This window comes from Eleutherodactylus coqui, chromosome 6, assembly GCF_035609145.1.
Source record: "Eleutherodactylus coqui strain aEleCoq1 chromosome 6, aEleCoq1.hap1, whole genome shotgun sequence".
NCBI lineage: Eukaryota > Metazoa > Chordata > Amphibia > Anura > Eleutherodactylidae > Eleutherodactylus > Eleutherodactylus coqui.
In genome coordinates, this window is record NC_089842.1 from 76755167 (window position 1) to 76772934 (window position 17768).

Consider the following 17768-nt stretch of genomic DNA (forward strand, 5'->3'; position numbering starts at 1 on the left):
TCGCACGAATATCAAGCTCGGAAGAACACGTTCGCTCATCTCTACTTATCGCCTATTACAGCGATCATAGGCAATGGTAATGGAGGACGCCTGTAGGTAGCGTCCTGTTACCATGGCAACCAGCCGGGCTCTCTGCAATTACATCGCGTGCTCCCTCTGTGAACCTTTTCCCTGCCGTGATCTTCATAGATCGCAGCAGGGAAAGGGTTAACAGTGGGGGGTGCATCTCCGATGCACCCCTGCTGTTGCAGCAGGAGGCCAGCTATCAGTGACAGCCGACTCCCGCTGCAGGATTGTGCGAAATCTGTAATGATCTCGCACTGTCCTCGTAACTTAAGGGTACGTCCAGTTAACGTCAAATACAGATACAATACATCACTTCTAGAATATTTACCTAAATTAAATGATTTCAAAATTAATATTGAAAGGGGTTGTCACATCACAACAAGTCATCCCCTATACACATGGCCACTGGGTCCCCTTGAACTTGGCTGTTTCTGGCAGTCCCATTGAAGTGAATGAAGCTAGGCATGCATTTGCCACTTCCATTGTCTTTGGGATATGCTCACGGTTTCTTGCAGTCAGACCCCGAGCAATCAGCAAATTGGTCCCCTGTCCTGTGACCCTTCCTGACTTATGTCACAAATTCATGGGATAACAGTATGTAACGGGATTATAAAGTGGTTACGCCTCAGGTGATGACTTGGGAATGCTCATACCTGTATAAGTTGCGAGATGTTATCTTGTGAGGTTGAACAGTGGCCAGAATGCTCATGGCAAGACGACATGAATTATCCAAGTTCAAACAAGGCATGATGGTGGGTGCCAGATGGATGGGACATTAGGCAGATTATAACAGGGATGACTAGGGTGACTTCCTGGATCCCAGGCCGTCCAAATCACCCCTATTGATTATCCACTAGTGGGCAAGTTTCAGGCCGCCAGCTCAGGCTGAAAGAAATCTCAATGGCAGCTACAGAGAAAAAATATAGGCAACATCAGTTGTGATCACTGGAGGTAACTACACTGCAATCACTGTGTAGGGCCAGTATTTGAGTACATTATATGGTAACTATTATTTGGAGGTATACTAAACCTGAGCTTCTGTATCTAAGACCACCGCATTATAAAGTATCTCAAACAATATATATTGTTTGGGGGAGGAGAGGAAAAAAAAAAAATTAAATAATAAAACACACGTGGCGGATTTGCTGCTGATGATCTGCAACTGAAAACTCTGCAGCAAATTCATACCATTTGGTGTGTATTTCGGTGGGGATCTGCAGCAGATTTTACTGCATCAATTGAAGGGGTGAAATCTAGTGCGCATCGCTCGAAAATCTGTTGTGGTTGCCTGTTGAGGCAGACGGTTGGGCTTGGCAAACCAAAATACTGAGAGCGTCACACCAAAATGGCTGCAGGATGGGTGCAGTCACTGGAGTGGCAGAGACCTGATATTCCTGTTAGGGGACACTATAACTGTGTGGCACACAGAGAGGGCACCATAACGGTATGTGGGCACAGAGGCGACTGGGTGGGATTAGGTATAGTCAGAGGCATGGCTTAAAAATTTGCTGCATGATTGTCCCTCTTCATTCTTTGGAGCAAAGTTTAGTTGCAATGACAATCTTCCATACTCAAGTAGGATCCCATGTCTGGATACAATAACTCATCCTCTTACATGCTAATGCTGTTGGGTGATGAAACAAGACAATGACCCTAAGCACACAAGTTAGTCAACTAAAAAATGATCTAAATAGATGATTTATGTAACGGAACGGCCAAGTCAGAGTCCTGACCTTATCGCTACTGTGGTGCTGTGCCATGACCTGAAGAAGGCTGTGCATGCGAGGCAGCCCAGAAATATTGATGAAATGAAACATTTACAGGGAGGCATGGTCCCAAATCCCTCCTCGATGTCATGCACATCTTATTTACAGTTCCAGGAAACGTTTGCTGAAGGTGATGACCGCTAAAAGGGGACCTGCAGGTTATTAAATTCAGGGATTCAATGACCTTTTTCTGCCTGCAGTGAGGATGCTACTCAATGCGATCAATAAAAAGACCTAATGCTATAACAATCAACCCACTTTTTATTACTTCGCAATGTCAACATCTAGCTAATTGTAAAGGGTTCACTTAATTTTCCTCTAACTGTACTAGACCAAGGCTATTTTTAATTACAACTGGAAAATAAGCTATTTTGTAGAGTTATGTCCAGGAGAGAAGTGGGTTCAGTGTAGGGACCAATTTGTATGAAGTCACTGTCGTAGCACGTAAGTTTACATAGTTTTATCTAAATGTGTGTCAAGAACCTCGCCCTTCTAAGTAGTGAGGAGTGATTAGTGGAAGGTTTGTGTTGGGATCAGACCGATTTCACCAAAATCATTGTGAATCATCACAGCCGTTTAGATGCCCATTAACCCTTTGCAATCCAATTTTGGATTCAGGATTTCCTAGGGGGCTTTCTCTTTCTGCTATTATACAATGGCGCCATCTGCTGGCTAGAGCCAGTACTGCGGGATGTGACATGCTGGAAAGGCCCCCCACAACACAGCGGCCAGTAATCAACAGTAAGAATACCCTGCCGGATGTCTTCCGACATCGGAGCTGTACAGCCTTCAATCAGAATGTCTTTAGACATCAGACAGTGGATTGGAAAGGGTTAAAGTCAATGGGAGTAAAAATTGGCTGCACTGGGGAACTTCTAGAGGGTAAATTAGCGAAACCAAAGTTCCCTCCCTCCCCCCAAAATGACATGGGAATACAGACACACATTTTGAGTTACACTGTGTTCCTCTCAAACATTGGTCAAAATAGCATACAATAGTGTATGGGTCAATCACAGCACAGGGATGTCACCATAGAAGGTCCTCATAGGGTGTCCTAGATCGAAACGTGTGCCAAGGGAGACAGCAGGTGTGGTGCTTGTTTTAAATGTCAGAAATCTTACAAGGAAAAATTCTGCCAGGTGAACACAACACATTTTTCATTTGGGGGGAAATTAGGAGGAGGAAACATGGCAGAAGCAGGAGACCAGCAACACCGCCACAACCTCACCTTGAGGGCACAGTGTGGTCTTTGATATAAATCTACACTCCGTCATATGTGAGTTAAATTGCCAGCGTGGTAACTAATCAGTGGAATCCGCCATGAGGGGCAGAAGGCAGGTGGAATCCACAGCTGGCTCTCATTTTTATAAATGTCAGGAGATCCACATAATCTATGGACAGTTGGATGCGTCTGTCAGTTATCGCACCCCAGCTGCGCTGAACACCCTTTCTGACAGCACAGTGGCAGCAGGGCAGGCAGGCACCTCTACAGCATGTTGTGCAAGCTCTGGTCACTCGTCCAGCTTAGACATCCAGAAGTTAAAAGGGGCCAACGCCATGTCGGAGTACATCCACACGGGAGCTGACATATTCAACAATCTGTGACTGTCAGTTCGACCCTGTGCTTTTGCTGCAGGTTGTAACAGGCTGAAAAAACTATGCCACTTCTGTTAGACTTCCTCCACCACCAGTGGGGCTGCTGTAGCTAGTAGTAGCTGATGGTAACGGTACGGCCCTTATACTTGTAAGAGACACCCTACTTCCTGCCTTGTTTCATCCATCCTTTCCTCCTCCTGCTTCGAGCTGCTATCATGACTCTCCATGTTGGGTCAAACACTTTATCATCCTTCTCCTCCTGAGTGGACTGTCACAGTGAGCACCGAGAGCTGGCACCACTGTTTCTGCATCCCCCGATTGCCTGTTGAGGGCTGACCACACGCATTGACTCACCCTGATCTTCCTCTTCAGAGGAAAAAAAAAATGGTTGGGCATCAGTGTATGCAGTGTCTTGGTCTTCTCCCCCTGACATCCATGACACTGAATGATCAAACAGCTCCTCAGACTAATCCATGTGGACTGCTTTGGAGGGTGCTGGGGATTTGGCACGAGCTGAAGTAGAGGGGGGATGCTCATGGGCGACTGGTGTAGACTGCTGTGTGCCTGTAACTGAAAGAGGATGTGCTGGTACTTAAAGCATGCTGTCACCCACTCTACAACCTCTTCTGTGGATGTATTGCGCAGACAAAACCTTCTCTAAGATATAGTAGTAGGTTTGCCTGGCCTCCAGCAGAATGTGGAGCTTTGCTTCAATGGAGCTGCAACCTTGACCCATCCTCTAGCACCATGTCCCCTACCTCTTGCTTTTGAGTTTTGTTTTATTTTATTTCTTTAGTCTTTTTTTTTTTTTTTTTTTACTTTTTAGTGTAGGTTTATGTCCTTTTTCAGATTTATAAGTCAATGCCAGCTGCTAGGTGAGTATTATAAGACACCCCCTGAAAATAAGACACTGTGCCTCTTTTGGGGCAAAAATTAAATAATCTTGAAGATGATACCTTTTAATGAATGGCTAACATACATGATGTTATAGTGACCTTTTGGACCTACGCAGGGCCGAAAAGGAATGGATATATAAAACACACATACATATGACAAGGTACAGAGATGATGTGATTAATTTGCACTTAAAACAATACCAGAACAGAATGAGCATAGGAGAAACATCCACGGATAGGAAAGTGACAGTTTTATGATCTCTGAATTTGTGTTAGGGGGTATACCCGGCCTGTGTGATTTCTCTGCTCCAGATTTCTGAATTTGTGTTAGGGGGTAAATTAGTTACGAGGGCCAGCCACTACACAGAGGTTGGTGCGGAGGCTTCCGCTCTGATCTCTGTGTATTTGTGGCGCTGACAGAATGCACCCGCTCAGCTGATTGGCTGCATCCGTTGCTCGGGACCCCAACCTATCAACTCTTGATGACATATCATCAGGATAGGTCATCAATAGTATTTCCCTGGGAAAAAAAACCCTTAATTTTAAAGCGTCTGTGTATTTTGAGCGCATATATGTCAAAGTATACAATTTTATATTACTCTCTTCTGGGAGGGTATAACCATTAGGCTATCTTTTTGCCTTTGGCAATTTTTTGGCCAGGTATAGCCTAGAGTTGCTCCCTTTCTATACAATATGTTTTAAATGCTTACCGTAGATCTTTCAGCTGACAAACAAGAATGGTGATGTATCTTTTTTTCAATTCGCCTTTAAAGGGGTTGGTCAAAGATTCGATAAAAAATAAAGTCTACCGTTTTTCAAAAAAACTAGTACTGCCTGACCATAGACCATGTTTGGAATTGCATATCAACTCCATTCACTTTGTGGGAGTGTCTCTAGAAATCTAGAACTTTTTTCTAATCCTGGACAGGCTCCCTTTAATGCATGAAAGCAAGGCCCGATTTAAATCAACATGAAACAAGATATTGATTCATCTGCATATCACAAGTTTATTTCCAGGAATTCACTTCCAAAAAATTCATTATCTGACGTCTCAAAAAGAAAAAAAAATATCACTGAAACAGCCATTTTAATACATCTTTTGTAGATTTTTTTTTTTAGTCCAACATAAATAACAAAATGAAAAATATCAACCAGAAAAAAACCAAAATCATTACTTTGGACATACTTAAGATAGAGAGCGGTTTTGTTACATTCAGCGGATTCCTGCGTGTATTGGATGCAAAGAAAATACTGACCAAAAATTCCCAAGATACTATACAGGTTCTTCATAGGAATAGAAATCAAAGGGGTAAAACAAGGAACCGAGGAGCTGTAATGTGCTCTCTTGATAGAAGCTGACCATTCCTTCAATCACTTGCAGCAAAGGTTTATACAATAAGTACAAGGTAATGTCACCTGTCACTTGCTTTTGGAGGAATATAGAAGATGTGTGGCCTCACAATGCTCAAGACAGTTGGGGCAGAGCATCACTTCTTAGGGCACTACTCTGTGAATCACTCAGGAGATTCTGGCCGTTGATACAAGGCTGTGCAATGTCAGACATTCTCCAGTACTTTGTTGCATTAGTGTCAAAAAGGTACAAAGTTTCAGAAAGATTGTACAGTGTAAACAGAGGTTAGCAAGTATCAAAAAGGGTCTTAAAATGTGCCCAGTTCAACAAGTGTCAGATGAACGATCAGTCAGCTCCCTAATATATATGAAGGTACCGGGCTCTTCTAATTGTTGCTGTGTTTAGGAAGTTAAGCCACAGCCAGACAGTTCTGGGGGCGGCTTATCTCGAGGAACAAAAGGATCAAATGTTGAAATTCAACATCCCCCACCCCTTCTTTACCCCAACATCATGTGTGTTGGGGGGAAAAGTTGAGCTGCCCCCAAACACAGAGACCGTAGTCCAACACCGACATTGATGGTTTCAGATGACTCAACTACTGTGTATGGGGACCTTGTGTTTCATGGGAACAGTTCTTACAAGGACGAGTAGTCAAAAAAAACCCCCAAAAAAACTCAATAATATACTTACAGATCCTACGCTGTTGGTACTGTGGTCCTGGTTTCGTAAAACAGCATGTGAGCCCTGGTGCTGAGTGTGGCAGTAGTAACATGTTGTTCATGATTTGGACCTCAGCTCACAAACTGATGGCATATATCTATATTACACTCAAGTTCAGCACTAACAACCAATCGGGTTGAATCAGGGAACCCAAACAACCACTGAGGTTGAATCAGACAAGCCAAACAACCAATGAGGTTGCTGGTATTGCTCGATAGTGCCGAACCTGAGTGTAATATAGATGTATGCAAACTGATGCTAGATCGCCAAGACATCACTTTGTGGTTGGTGGGGTTTTATAAACTGTATGAACAACTAATGTGAGTGATGAGTAATTGCCCCGTAAGCAAGTGATCACTGGATAAAGCGACCCTCTGGTTCTGGACAAAGCAAGTTGGCTGTACCAGTTCTCTACCTGAAGCACAGTGTGCATTGGTAGTCTATGACACTAATCGCTGCTCTGATTGGTCCACTCTGGCCAATCAGAGCAGCATTTAGTATCTTAGACTACCAATACAGAGCGCATTCCCCAATTCCAAGAAATGGTACAGCCTTCTTGGTTTGGCTGGGACCAGAAAGTAATAGAAGTAATTATCCCATGCCTTATTACATTTGCAGGTTTGACTTTAAGCCATATAACCCCTGTAATGAAGCGTGATATGCTTCCCTGTGTTTGCCTAATGGCTTGTTTACAGTTCTTGGGGCCCATGTACACAGGGACTTTGTGATTTGCAGGGGGAGTAATTATGGCATGTTCCAATGGATGCCTTATTAGGAATGCTTCTAGGGATGATGCTGGTACACGCAGGGCCTAGAGGTTTGTTGCACAGACCCTTATGCTAGACACAAGCCAATGATTGAGGCTATTTTATTTAATGATCTGTTCATATGGCATTATTTTTCAGCTTAACTCATCCCGTGCTGACCACTGCCATACGGTCAACACCGGATACAACTGGAGGGCTGTTTCCCCAGTCCCACTTCATCATCCAGTATCCATACTGTACCTGCAACTCCCTGTGAAGTAACAGACACAACAAGCTTGAAATTAAAAATAAAATGTAAAAAGCCGATAAGATGACACTGGTCCGTCTGCCCAGGGCAACACCTACTTATACGCTCTACAGAGTTTCAGTCTTCGGTAATGGTCTTCCTCGTGAAATTGGTTTGGAAGGTTTTGATACCAATGTAAACCTGTGCAATGCTCGGCCGAAAACGAGAACTATGAAAAGTCAATCCTGGCTGAAATAAGTGTATGCACCCAAACAATGTACTGGAGAATAGCAAACCTCAGCCCACCAGCATTCAGGAAGCAGGTTTACATCACTGCTCTCATTCACAGCAGCTATATAGTCAGAAAGTACATATATAGCATATCCCTACATATCGTTTTCACTCATTTTTCAGTTCCGTTAAGCCAAGAAAGAAAACTCTTGTGGAGCTCATCAGCAAGCAGGCTCGCAACCGCTGATGGATTTCACTCTTTTAGGTTAGGTTCCCACAGGACGGAAATCCTGCGGCTTGGCTGCACCAAAAAGCCGCAAGATTGCTGCGGGAGAGCCATGGGTTTTGAAACAGTTCAGCCGCTGGCATTTCGTTGAGGCTCTCTCCCCCCACAGAGGGGCCGCAGCAGAAGAAAAGGAAAAAAAAAAAAAAAAAAAAGACAGGTTGCTAATCCTCAGGATTAGGAGCTGCGGGTGAATTTGCCGCACAGACAATCCGTACGGAATTTCCGCGGCAAATCCGTCCCATGTGAACCCAGCCTTATTATGCATCTCTAGAGGAGGTTTATGACTCCTCATCATGTGTTTATGTGCAGAATTGGTATCCATCAGTTATAGTACTAATCAGAGCCCCAACAGTATCCCCCTCGAGGAGATAAGATTTGTCAATAGGAGCTACACTGCTTGCTGACAGTTTACTCATAAAAATTGCACATTATTGACAAACTGAAAAATAATTAAAAACTGCAGAAAAGATCGTGAAGATATGCTATTGTACATTTTCTATATGCTATATCAGCAACGTTAATGAAAGGCAGAGCTTCACTTTATGTTTTGATACAGGGGAATTGAACCATCAATCCAAAAAGGAAACTACACAACTAAGAGAAGATAGAAACATTGTCTGCAAGAACGAAGCTAGTTTATCTTCTAGGATTCTTAGTGGCGGTGTAGTCAGTCACTTCTTACCACATACGGGTATAAATGAATGTCCCCAAGACACCAACACGTGGCTTTCTGTCACTTAGGGACATCTGGACATGATGGGGCCTTTAAGACTTTGAACACCGCTCCGCTGAGCGCCATTTTGAGATTTCGATAGAAATGTGATCTTACCGACTTCAAACGTAAGTCAACCGTGACATTAAAATGGAGCTCTGTCTTCAGGCACAGGTTCATATAGTAGATTCCACAGCATGGAACCTTTCAAAGTGAAGGGGGGGGGGGGGGGGGTCTGATAATAACCCACAGGGTTGAGTTACACGTGGCATAATTTTACATCCTGGGGATCTGCTCTGCATATAAGCCATGGTTATTCTGTGCCCATTTATGGATGCTGTAACGTTACATCGCACATGAGGACACCGACTGCTTTTAGTTCTAATAAACCCATTTCAGTTCCATATTGAGTCCATATTTTGGGGGTTATAATATGGGGCTACTGTAAATCTATGTAAGTAACATGGTCATATATTTCACATCTGGTTTTTAAAAACACGGCCTGACCTATTTGTTGGGTTGCTTTCCATATTGCTATTTTTTACCAGGCAAGTATTTGCCCAGTAGAGAAGAAAAAAACAGTATGGAGGCAAGTATTGTAATATCATCGGTAACACATCTAATACGGATGGGTATTCTGAACGGGTTACAATACGTTTTTCAGAAACTGGCCTTGGGGTCCTATTAGACGGCACAATCCCGTTTTTCCGAGTGAACAAGCTGGCGACGTCATCTCCAGCTTGTTCGCTCTTGTGCAGCCTGTTTAGACAGGCAGATTCATTGTTGACTCGTTCAGCGTTTCACATTCGCTATGTGAACCACTGAATGAGAACTGTTGAAAAGGAGAGTCAAGTGAACGAGCCAACTAGGAATTTTACGTCTGTGGAAACTAAACGACAGAAGAAAAGCGAACGATTCTCATTGGTTGTTTGGTCGTTGGCACGCGTTTAGACTGACCGGTAATCGTTCCTTCTAGAAGCTCCCTTACGCTGCAAGACCGGTCAGCAGAATGGACATCGTTGAAGCAGCCTCTGTCAATGACCCACCTGACATGACCGCCTACCGTCAGGTCTACACGAACACAGTGCACCATATATGAAGCCTGCTAAATGTTCATACAGGCCAACAGTTGGGACATTTGTCTACTAGCCCTGCAACGTAATCCTCATATCATCCTACCTGTAGAGGGGTCTATAAATCTATATCGTAAAGTGACTTTAAGTGCGATTCACCTGTGTAACAATTACCCAATTTGTTTGCAGGTTTGTCAATATTTGCTACTTCCTAGAACATAGGGTCCAACCACGGTACACCCCCGCTTTCTAAGAAATTGCACAGCAGCCAACTACTTTTTAACGCACATGGGTAAATCACACAACGCTCTGTGCCCACATACACCTACAAGGGCAAAGAACAGATCTGCAATGCATGTTGCCATTTCTATTTGCAGGTTTATAAGTCAATGTTCAGGGAACCGGTCAAATCAGCAAATGTGCAAATTATTTATTGTCCCATCGAGTGACCTTAGAAGGGTAAACCCTGCAACCTTTGAAGAAAAAAAAGCAAATAGCAGGCAATAGTTCTGAGAGGAGTTGGAAAACAGAGAACGGAAATATAAAGAATAGAGGAAGAGAAAAGGATGCATATAAAAAGCATGCAACTCAAAGATACAGAACATCCACCATTACTCCATGAAGATAGCCAGCAATTACTCAGAGGCTGCTGGAATGTGGCTGTAAGGCACTCAGATACGTCCCCGGGGCTGCAATAGCCTCCAGGTAACCACAGCTGAATGCTACAACACACACACAGGGTTCTTACATCCACTGCATGGCCCAGCAAACGCTTCCGAGGCAGCAGAATGGAATTATTTCGTGCACATGCCAGTATGGAATGGAGTGTCTTAACTCCTATATCAGAAGCCTGAAGGAAGGGGCAAGCCAAAATGAACATCTTAAAGTATGAATAGGCACGGCAGCATTGAAAGAAAACTATAAAAGTGACGGCTTTAGTTCGCTTCTACAAGTTAATATTCAGCGCAATAGGAACACATAATAGGCAGGCCTTAGGAAAGGGCCAAAGCTTCGCTAGCAAAAAACCAATTACCACTAACTTCGTCCTGTCCGCAGCAAGTTGCCGCTACTGCCAGAACGTTAATAGGATTGTATCAAAAGGTCTGTCAAAAGTGTACAGGAAGTTTACAAATTGAGTTAAACAAGCAAAAAAGCAGTGTATCACACAATTATGGAATGATCTCCAGGTATTTATACGTCTATAGTACATCTGCACAGGATTCGTCGTCTTCCAAAGTCTGCGGTGAGTTATCTTCCGGAGCAAGTCTTCAGTCATGGCCAATTTAATCTGCCCAACCCAAAACTAGAAAGTGGCGCAAAGAGGGTATTACTTATATATATATTTATATAGACATCTCTCTATATATCCATCTATATCTGTGTTATAATAAAAGGGCGGAAAGTAAACAAGAAAAAGGTGATAAAGAAAACAGCGAATGTAGCACACACGAGAAAATGAACACTGAGTGGGGACCCACATGCAGACCTGCATATTCTGCCCTCTTAAAACACAAACTTTGTTTCATTTTTTTTTTTTATTACCAATAATAACAATAATTATATAACAACATTTAGGGAGACAAAAAATGAGCTATGAAAATAAAAGCGAAGGGGAAAACGAGAAAAAAAATCCGTTTCTTACGTCAGATGATAGATATGCGGTGAGAGCCTGCTCGGGTTAGCAGGTGAAGTTTGTTTTTTTTCTCAAATATATATATTTCTATATTTTTTTTCATATATATTTGTGTTTGTAAGAGAAAAGAGAGGCTCTTTGGGCCGAAAATTGAAATGAACTGGCGAGGAGTGCAGGGACGACACACATACACGTGCATATAAAGACATATTGCTCCCACAACACACGCTGCTTCCTATGACGCGGATTAGCATGTAACAGCAAGCACAAAATAAGCTGTATGGGGCATAGGTTCTAAAACCACTGCCTGTAGGCTCGCTTCTGATAGAGGACAGCATGTGAACTATTGCAAAAGTTCCATATGCCCCCCTCTAGAAATGAGGTGAACAGCTTCAATGTTGTTTTTTCAGGGAAGCACTATTGATCTATCCTCAGGATAGGTCATCACTTGTTGGTCTTCTGGGTTCTGCCACTCAAGACCCCAACTGATCAGCTGTCCACGCTGCTACACACAGGGATTAGAGTGGAAGCTGCTGCTCCGATTTCTGTAGTGGCCAGCTCTTGTAACTGCAGGTACAGCAGTCATTGATTTTAATGAGAGCTGCACCTGCAGTTACAAGCGCCGGCCACTACACAGGGGTCGGAGCAGCAGCTTCTGCTGTAATCCATCCTTGTGTGTAGTAGCGATGACAGCTGGTGCCCCCTCATCTGAACAGTTGGGGTCCCTAGTAGTCAACCCTAGCTGATAGACTATTGATCCTGTGAAAAGGGTCACCAATAGTAATTCCCTGAGAAAACTCTTTAAAAGGCAAGGAATGAGTAGTGTAAGAGGTGGCAAAACGGCAACAAGTATGCGGAAGGAAGTGACTGGTTGGTCATAAACTAGCTACTTGTGAGGGGGAAAGCGGGGGCGGGGAGGGGGGATACTAAATGCAATGTGAACTGGGATTATAACCCTGATCAGATGCAAATTCAACACTGGTTAACAGAAAGCCAACAGAGACGTGGATGACAAACCTTTGTGCGTGTGATGAATAAGCAGAGACAGACTATGTAAGATTATTGATGCAAACAAGACCTTGCCCTGCACTATAAAGTGTGAGCTGGCTTTATGGCCGGACCTCTGCGGTGGGGGCTATACCCACTGCTCAGCGTACACAGGACCATATACCAATATACGCCGGGTCGTCCTGGACTCATCCCTTCATGAAGTCATGTAACAGGCCAAGAAAGCCGGAAAAAAAAAAACAGATTGCGGAGCATGAAAGGCGAAGCATGACCATAACAGCTGCTAATCCATAGGAACACATGTCTTTATATACACTCACACACACGCCTTCATGATATATACATCCATACAGACATTTATATACACATACATATGTACACAGTCCCCACACATACTCCACTTGGAACACTTGATGATCTTATTTCATCCATCTCACTGCTACATGGAGATGAGACATTCCCAGCACACAGTGAGGGGTTAATTCTGACCATGATTAATGACAGACAAAACACACACAAAAAAAGAATAAAAAACAAAAAAAATCATCATATGTAAAATAAGTAGCATATTGCACCAGGCCTAATCTCCCAAAGGCCTCATGGGCATATGGGATCTGTGTCTATGAAAAGTGGATGGGCAGGAGGAGTTGGCACCCAGGGTGTAGGTTCATCCTACATCGACGCACAACCGTAGAGATCACTACGGCTGCTCATCGGGTGGGGATATCATAAATAAAATTAGAGTTCTTTATCATCTCATTACACCAGATACAATCACTACAATGAGGAAACACTTGGTATGGCACATCTATCAAAAATACACCCCCCCTACCCCAAAGGCAGCAGCTTTATCATGTGCAAAACATGGTGCCAACATGGTTGTACCCAAGAGTCCCTCTGTGGCCCTTCCATGTACGGTCTACATCCCACTTGTAAATGACACTCTCTTCCCCCAGGCACTTATGTAGCACTATTCCCGTCTCTTCTACTCTGTAACAGTGCTAGCTCTATGGGCGAGTATGGAACCACTCGCCATCTAATCCCTCAGAAACTTGCACCCCCCAAGTTTGTTGATCACATCTTGTAGTGCTTACTCAGGGCAACCCATCGTTTCCCGAAAACTGGCCAAAAACTCTAAAAAAAAGTTTAAAAAGAGCAAGGAAATTTTAAAAAAACTACCAAATAAAATGGCACATACTTCCTGCCCATTATTCTTAAAGTAAGTGGGATGAAAGTATTTTTAATCTCTCTTTGGCTTGGAGTAACATAAGAGAAAAAACTAAAAACTTGCCTTCAGCTACATGGAGTTAAATAAAATAGTGCAATTTATGAAAACAGGGGCTTGTCAGCGGTCAAAACTGAAATTCATGACCGGTGTCCAAGAAAATATACTTCATCCTGTAAGCCAAAACTGAGAACAAATGTATCAGACTAGTGTGTATGGAGGAACGCAGGCACTCAATCAGGTGCCAAGCTGTTCTACAGTACTCCACCCTAGGTACTAGCTGCTCCTGCCAGGCCACCCTTGGACATCAATCTTGCATGCACTGGTCACCCACAGGTACCGGTGTCTCCTGTGTCCACGGTCAGGTACAAGCCCCTATTATTGTGGGGCTGCAGTCTCTCTTGACACAGTAGGTGCCGTACTTTTATGTAGGATTCTTTGCTGGTGTTTCTGTATTTCAGTCACCAAATATTTCCCGCCCCCGCCAATGTTACCCTTTCCCACAGCGCCTTTTAACAAGATTCCTCCATTTCTTGCCACTGCCTGGTAAATCACAGACCTCTTTTTGAGAAATAATCCCGGCCCTTCTTTTGCGATGACCCAAAAACTCCTCAATGGAGAGAGGATTGAAAAAGAAACCAAAAAAATTATATTAGGGGCTCATCAAGAATTAGTCTGTGATGTGGTGGGGCATGGCGAATCAGTTCGGGGAAGGAATACAGATGAAATTTGGCGCTAAAGCTGCAGATACTGTTGGTGTCAAAAGATGGGACCCTCTTGTTTCTTGATGGAAACCTAAGGAGAATAAAAAAAAACTATGGTGAGTACATTAGGAAAGCTGCTGCCAACGTCAAGTAATAAAGAGGACCTGTCGGGTTTTAATACACAGCATTGTGCCGTTCATCTGTTATTCCTCCTGGAAATGTATGAATAAACTGGCAACAGTTCATTACGCATGTCAATGGGGTGCGGTTACGGACAACACTGATTCGACTACATAAGAGTTTGGCCATATTCAGAAAGCTGAGTGCGAGTTGTGCCTGCGATTCTTGAGCAAAACTCATGTTAAACAGCATTTTGAGACACGGGAGAGTGGGCGAGTATATAAAAAAAAAAAGGAAAACACCCACTTTCCCCAACAGCACCATAACTTAGTTTATGGTGCGGTTGGGAGACGATTGATTCCCTTTAAGTCCGGAGGGGTACTGTTCCTCCCTTCAACTAGGCGCAAAGAGACTTCCAGGTCATGCAATGTTCCTTTAGGAGACTTGGTATGCAAAAGGGAGATGCTACAATGCCTCTCTGTAGGGGCATTGTACCATCTCCCATTTGCATACTAGAGTTTTTAAAGGGGTTGTCTAGTTGTAAACTATTAATGGCCTATCCTTAGAATAGGTCATCAGTAGAAGAGCTGAGTTGGTCCGCCATCCGGGACATATGCTGATCAGCTGTATACTGAGCCGATACCTGCAAGAAAGCAGACGGCATGGTTCCTGATGCAGTGGCCAGGCTCAGCATTGCAGTCAAAATTCTCATCCCAAGTAAATGGCCTGCAATACCAAGCCTGGCCACTACAGGGAGACCCGAGCTGTCTGCTTCCTGCAGAAATCAATTCAGCGCACGAGCAAAGAGCTGATGGGTGGAGATCCTTGGTGACGGACCTGCACTGATCTACCGCTGATGATTTTTTGTAAGGATAGACCATTAATAGTTTATAAGGTTACAACCCCTTTAAGAACACGCCTAACAAGGACACATAAGGAGAACAACTAAAAGCAGGCATAGGTAGGCCTGGAATTTGTCACACAGCTGAGACATACTCTGAAATTACTACCACAGCCAAAAGGTACCTTTACACGGGATGACTATCGATCGATTAATCGCTCGGAAGGGTGAATTTAAAGAATAGTCGCTCAGTGTAAACACGGCCACTGACAGTAATGAGCCTTACTGGCTTCGTTTCAGTTTACAAAAAATTAAAAATAGTCGCTGGTTGATCAAAAATCGCCTAGTCTAAAGTCACAGTCATGAATGAGTTTGCATGAAGATCCCATCTATGAACAGTATCTTAGCAAACAAGTTCTAAGCAGTCATCGCTCTGTGGAGAAGTAAACAAACGATGGCCATTTGTATGCTTCGACGACTTTTCTGATCGACTATCTGAACGATAGTTACCTTTAGGCTACTTTCGCCATCAAGCTGGGTGGCCACACGGCTGCCAGGGAAAATCTGCTCCAGTGTAGACCCACTGACAAGGTCACTCATGAGTACTTTGATCATAGAAACAGTTGTGCATAAACCCTAGACCACCCGGGATGTTGACACTGACCCCTTCAATACCCAGCACCACCACAAAATTTGGCAAAATGATTCTAAAACTATTTGACTGAATCAAGAATCCTGGAAAACAGGCAAAAGAAGAAAACCTCTACTTCTGGGATTTCATACCTCCATTCACACTCCTGCCTGCTCCATGCTGAAATTCAGATCAGTGTGTTTGTACCCCAACAGCATAGTAGTAGGGTAGCAAGAGGTGGCCAGATGTTGTCCACTGTCGCTGATCACCGATAGTTCTGTCTCTTCAGGAGATCTCTCACAATCTGTTGTATTAAAATGAGGAAAAAAACTTGTTGATAAGTAGTAACCGGACATTGGAGGCACATACAGAGGTGCAGGGCAAAAAAAAAGAGGAAAAAACAGGTCATAGTGAAAGTAGAAAAAAAAGTGAGGTAAAAGAACAGACAACGAATGAACAAAAGATTTTAAAGTGTAATGATCCTGAGAGATAAGACCAGAGTGGGCATGGAGCTTACCTTCACCCTCTCCATCCTGAAGCTGCTGGCTGCCCATGAGAGAAGAGCGGCTCTGAACGGCATCAGACATACGAGCGGAGCTCAGCGCTTTACCTGCCATCAAACTCATTCCAGCCAAGTTATCCAGTTGCACCTATCAACAACAATATGGGTTCACTCTGCATGTACTGTGCGGACCAGCGTCACTAACTACTGGTGGTCTAGGATACTAGTCGCTGCTCCCATTACTACCATACAAAATTTTTTTCTGAGGATGTTGACAGTGCAAGTAAATAATGCGTTACTTTGATTGATTCAACTTTTATGGTCGTATTAAAAAATAGAGCAAAAAGGTGGGGGGGGGGACATACATTTTATATATAATGAATAAAACCTTTTTTAAACTGATTTTTACTTTTTAGTCTCCGTAGAGGACAAGAACTTGTGATGGTTTGATCTCTCCTGCAATATTATTACATTATACCTATGTAATGGCAGCTCTTTCAGAAGGCCCCCGGCTGCCTTGGCAACTGAACAGCACCACTCGATCTCATCACAGGAGGCTGTTCGGGGCCCCAGACTCAGATTGGGGCATTTTGAAAGGTTAACAGCTGCATTCCGTGGTGGCCTGTTGCGGGTTGGTACTTGCTGTCAGAAACAGCCACCACCCACATTGTATGGCGCGGGATCAACCCCTGATTCGCCTCCATACAAACCCTAAACGTCCATGATATAAATGTACGTCCTGGAGCGTTAAGGGGTTGAACTTGGGGTCCCATTATTCTATAGATGTTATTAGTCAGAATTTCCTATACAAATCTGTTGCCATGCTTCTATAACCCATAATCCGATATACATACATAGGCGTCATCACTAGTTTGGATGGTGTGGTGCCGCTGCAACATCCTAGTCCGGGGATGCTCACTCGGGGAGGACCTTGGAGGGTAGGGGACACCATTATGGTCTGGAACTTCCATAACATTAGGAGGGGAAACTCTGTCCATGCAGTTTACTGGAGGTCCTGGTTCTAGAGAGAAAAAAAATGAAAGGGTGATTTTTTTTTCCTTGTAACTTCCAAAAACAGTTGTTTACTACTTACAAATGGATGGATTACCCTGTTGTAATATATGTATTGCCGCAACTTTCATGTAGAAATCCAACATGAAATTGGGATTCTACAGGGAGATCAGGCATGCACGGTCTAGACTCTGGCTGCCTTGCTCATGGACCCCTCCAATCAATATTCACACTTCTACATTACGTACAAATATTCCAGTCGAATCAATAACTGTAAGGAAAGTGATCTGCAAGCACCCATATTCACCCTCTTACATGAATGGTGTTACATGGATTGTCCCACTTCTAGCTGTTTTGCTGCCGGTAGCAGGCGGTTCCATACACTGCACAGTGGCCCAGATTG

The 17768-nt window shown here is 43.6% G+C and overlaps 1 protein-coding gene across 1 annotated transcript in view; it reads right to left on the minus strand.

Moving 5' to 3' along the window:
* Nucleotides 1-4882: 4882 nt before the first annotated feature.
* The window catches only part of SIK3 (SIK family kinase 3), a 125648-nt gene continuing 112762 nt past the window's right edge, over nt 4883-17768 (minus strand). The window contains exons 22-25 of the mRNA XM_066606998.1: nt 17209-17375; nt 16370-16502; nt 16005-16156; nt 4883-14351 (exon numbers count right to left, since the gene is read on the minus strand). Of these exons, the coding sequence (XP_066463095.1) occupies nt 16011-16156; nt 16370-16502; nt 17209-17375 (446 nt within the window). The 3' untranslated portion in view covers nt 4883-14351; nt 16005-16010. The remainder of the gene's footprint in view (nt 14352-16004; nt 16157-16369; nt 16503-17208; nt 17376-17768) is intronic.